Raw genomic sequence first — 3,607 nt, 5'->3', positions numbered from 1 at the left:
AGAATACTTTTGCAGATTCTTTCCCTTTATAGGTTATAAGAAAAATATTTTTAAACTTCTCTGTTTTATTTAACTTATTTTTTTGCTACGCCACACAGCATGTGGGATCTTTAGTTTCCCAAATCAGGGATCAAATCCGTGCCCCACGCAGTGGAAGCAGGGAAGTCCCTCTTACAAAATAGTAAGTATAGTTCCTGTGCTCCTTGTTGGTGTTCTGTTTTATATACAGTAGTGTGTATATGTTAGTTCTAATATTTCTAAGAAGAGCTCAAATTTATTTGAACCCTGACTCCTATATTTTCCCCAAATCTACTATTCATTAAAATCAATCCAAATTGAACAATTTACATAATTTTAATTCAGTCCTAAATTTGTCCAATTGCTTTTAAATTCTGAACCTAACTCTGGTTTTACCCTAACTCTAACCTCAGTCTTAGCCATAACGTGAACCCTATTCTAACTACAACCATAATTCTGACCCTTTCCTAATCTCTGTCACAGCCCCGAAGTAACCTAATCTTGGTCGAATTTTCACACAACTGTGGGATTTTAGCAATGAGATCATGTGTGTTCTCTGTTATCCTGAGAGATGGAATATGTGGCTTCATAGGGAAAGATATTTGCCTACCCAGATTCTATCCCAGTCTTTGGCATAAGTGGGTTCTGAAGTTGCTCTCTTGGGCTCAAAGTGAGTAGTATGACTCATTGGTCACAAAGAACCTTAGAAAAGCAAGGATCTAGAACACTTGCAGCCAGCACAGCCCTTATCTGTGTTTCTGGGTATCAGCCTCTTGGAAATTCAAGTGGCAAATAAACCTAGTTACTGCACCTGGTAACGTGCTTTGAACGGAGGAACCTAAGGCAAACTCAACAGCAAATTCACTTGATCTTGGTTCTGGTTGGGTCTAGAGTACCCCAGGTTCCGGTCTCCTGTCTGTAAACCTCAGTTTCTCCCCTTTCTTCCGCCTCAAACAAGGACAAGGGACCCCCAGCCCGTGCCAGGGGCCAGGAAGAGCCCACCTCATCCCTCCAGAGTCATTCCTAAGGCCAGCCTGCAGCCCTTTCACTGGTGCCTCCACCATGGACCGCAGCATCGGCTCCAAGTCCTTCTGAGCGCCTCCTTGACCTCTTTGTTGCGGAGGCTGTAGATGAGTGGGTTGAGAGCTGGGATGACAAGGGTGTAGAACACGGAGGCCATCTTGTCCGTGTCCAGGGCGTAGCTGGAGCTGGGACGCAGGTACATGAAGATGAGTGTCCCGTACAGCATGGCCACAGCCGTGAGGTGGGAGCCGCAGGTCGAGGCTGCTCGCCACCGGCTCGCGGCCGAGCGCATGCGGATCACAGCGCCGGCGATGAACCCGTAGGACACGGCGATGGCCGACACGGTGGCTGTCTGGATGAAGCCACAGACGGCGAAGAGGAGGAGTTCATTGAGACTGGTGTCGTTGCAGGAGATGGCCAGCAGGGGGGGAATATCGCAGAAGAAGCTGTTCACCTCCCGGGAGCCGCAGAAGCTCAGGCGGAAGGTGAAGGTCGTGTGGACCACGGCGCTCACTGCCCCGCCCAGGCCGGAGGCTCCCAGCAAGACCAGGCACAGACGCCGGGACATGGCCGTGGTGTAGAGAAGAGGCTTTCCGATGGCCACGTAGCGGTCATAGGCCATGGCTGCCAGCAGGCAACACTCGGCATCGGCCAGCCCTGCAAACAGGAACATTTGGAGGACACAGGCTGCGTAAGGGATGCTGGCGCGAGGCAACAGTTGGTCCACAAGCATCTTGGGGCCGATGGCTGAGGAATAGCAGGCATCTAGCAGGGAGAGGTTAGCCAGGAAGAAGTACATGGGTGTGTGGAGCTGGGCGTCTACGTGGATCAGCAGCACCATGCCTGCGTTTCCCAGCAAGCTCACCAGGTAGACGGGCAGGAAGAGGAGGAAGAGGGTCAGGCGCAGGTCCCAGCGGTCGGTGATGCCCAGGAGGATGAACTCAGCAGGGGCACCCCAGGCCCAGGTGAAGTTCTCAGGTGTCATTTTGCAGGACAGAGTCTGAGGAGAGACAAAGCAGGACGGAGGGGAGGAAAAAGTCAGGACCATGACCAGCCAGAACGTACTTTGTACTGGGAACAGATCTGGGTGAGTCTTAACTGTGTAATTAAAGTGTGATGTGTGTGGACAAGCCACAGCACTTCTCAAAACCTGTGTTTAAAAGAATCCTTCAATTAAAAATATATAAATTTAAAAAATTTATATAAAGAGGTAATTTTAAAATTGCTTCTTTAGTGCTAAGTCCTTGCCACTTTCCAGGTAGCTCAGCTGTAAAGAACCTGTCTGCCAATACAGGAGACTTAAGTGATGAGGAACCTCTGGGGTAGGGATGATCCCTGGAGGAGGGCATGGCAACCCACTCCAGTATTCTTGCCTGGAGAACCCCATGGACAGAGGAGCCTGGCTGGCTATAGTCCATAGGATCGCAAAGAGATGGACATGACTTGAAGCAACTTATCACACACACGCTACTACTTAACCTCCATGAGAATGGGACACTTGCCTGGCTTACTCAATTTTGAGTCCACAGTACTGAGAACATTGCTGGGCACATAATAATTGCTCAATAAATAAAGACACACTTCATTTTATTGCACTTTATCATGCTTCACAGATGGTGGTTTTCTGTTTTTCTTAAAAACAAATTGAAGGTTTGTGGCACAATTTTTCCAACAGCATTTGCTCACTTTGTGTCCCTGTGTCACATTTTGGTAATTCTTACAATATTTCATATTTTTCATGATTATTATAGGTGTTATGATGATCTGTGATTAGAGATCTTGGATGTTACTACTATGATTCACTGAAGGCTTAGGTGATGGGTATCATTTTTTAGCAATAAAATGTTTTAAAATTAAGGCATGTACATTGCTTTGTTAGACATAATGCTATTGCACACTTAATAGACTACAGTATAGTGTCAACATAACTTTTATATGCCCTGGGAAACCAAAACTTTGGGGTGATTTGCTTTATTGCTATATCTTGACTCTATTATTGTGCTTGTCTGCAACCAAACCCACAATATCTATGAAGTATGCCTGAATTTATTAAATGCATGGATGATGAATAGGATCATAGTGAGTGTCTGGACAAGGATTGAAAACTCCGTGACTCTATATGCATTTTCCTCTCCAGTTTCCCAAGGAGAAAAAGAGGCAGTGAAATGGGCACAGTTTCCTGATCCAAAGGGTAGCTAGCTAGGTTTGCTGAGAGGACATCCTTCTGTTGGAGTAAAACCTGGGACAGGAGAAGGCAGCAGTGGCTGGCATCTGGGGGAGACGACAGGGAGTGAAAGATTAGGAGACTTGCGTATATTCCAGGGCTGGACTCTTCACCACCCTGAGCCTCAGTTTTCTCTTTGTGTAATGAGGAAAAAATGCTGCAGGGATTCAATGGAATAAAGCATGTAAAACATCTCCCACAAAGCCTGGCATATGGCAGATATTTACTGAAGGATCAGTTTATTGATACCTAACCCTGATATTGAAATAAAGTAACTTCAAGGCAACCAGAAGTAGTGCAGTTTCCAGAAAATATACTGTTTACACTCCTGTGCCTTTTCAT

At 46.4% G+C, this 3,607-nt stretch overlaps 1 protein-coding gene across 1 annotated transcript; it reads right to left on the bottom strand.

Annotated features, from left to right (window-relative positions):
* Positions 1,064 to 2,026, bottom strand: LOC102184254 (olfactory receptor 5C1). The gene has a single exon (XM_018054788.1). It carries the CDS (start codon positions 2,024 to 2,026, stop codon positions 1,064 to 1,066), a length of 963 nt encoding a protein of 320 aa, XP_017910277.1.

The sequence above is a fragment of the Capra hircus genome, chromosome 11, assembly GCF_001704415.2.
Source record: "Capra hircus breed San Clemente chromosome 11, ASM170441v1, whole genome shotgun sequence".
Classification (NCBI taxonomy): domain Eukaryota; kingdom Metazoa; phylum Chordata; class Mammalia; order Artiodactyla; family Bovidae; genus Capra; species Capra hircus.
This window is presented reverse-complemented; position numbering and strand designations above follow the sequence as displayed.

Excerpts from the sequence above, each read along its gene's own strand:
- LOC102184254 (XM_018054788.1), bottom strand. The coding sequence starts at position 2,026 with ATGACACCTGAGAACTTCACCTGGGCCTGGGGTGCCCCTGCTGAGTTC.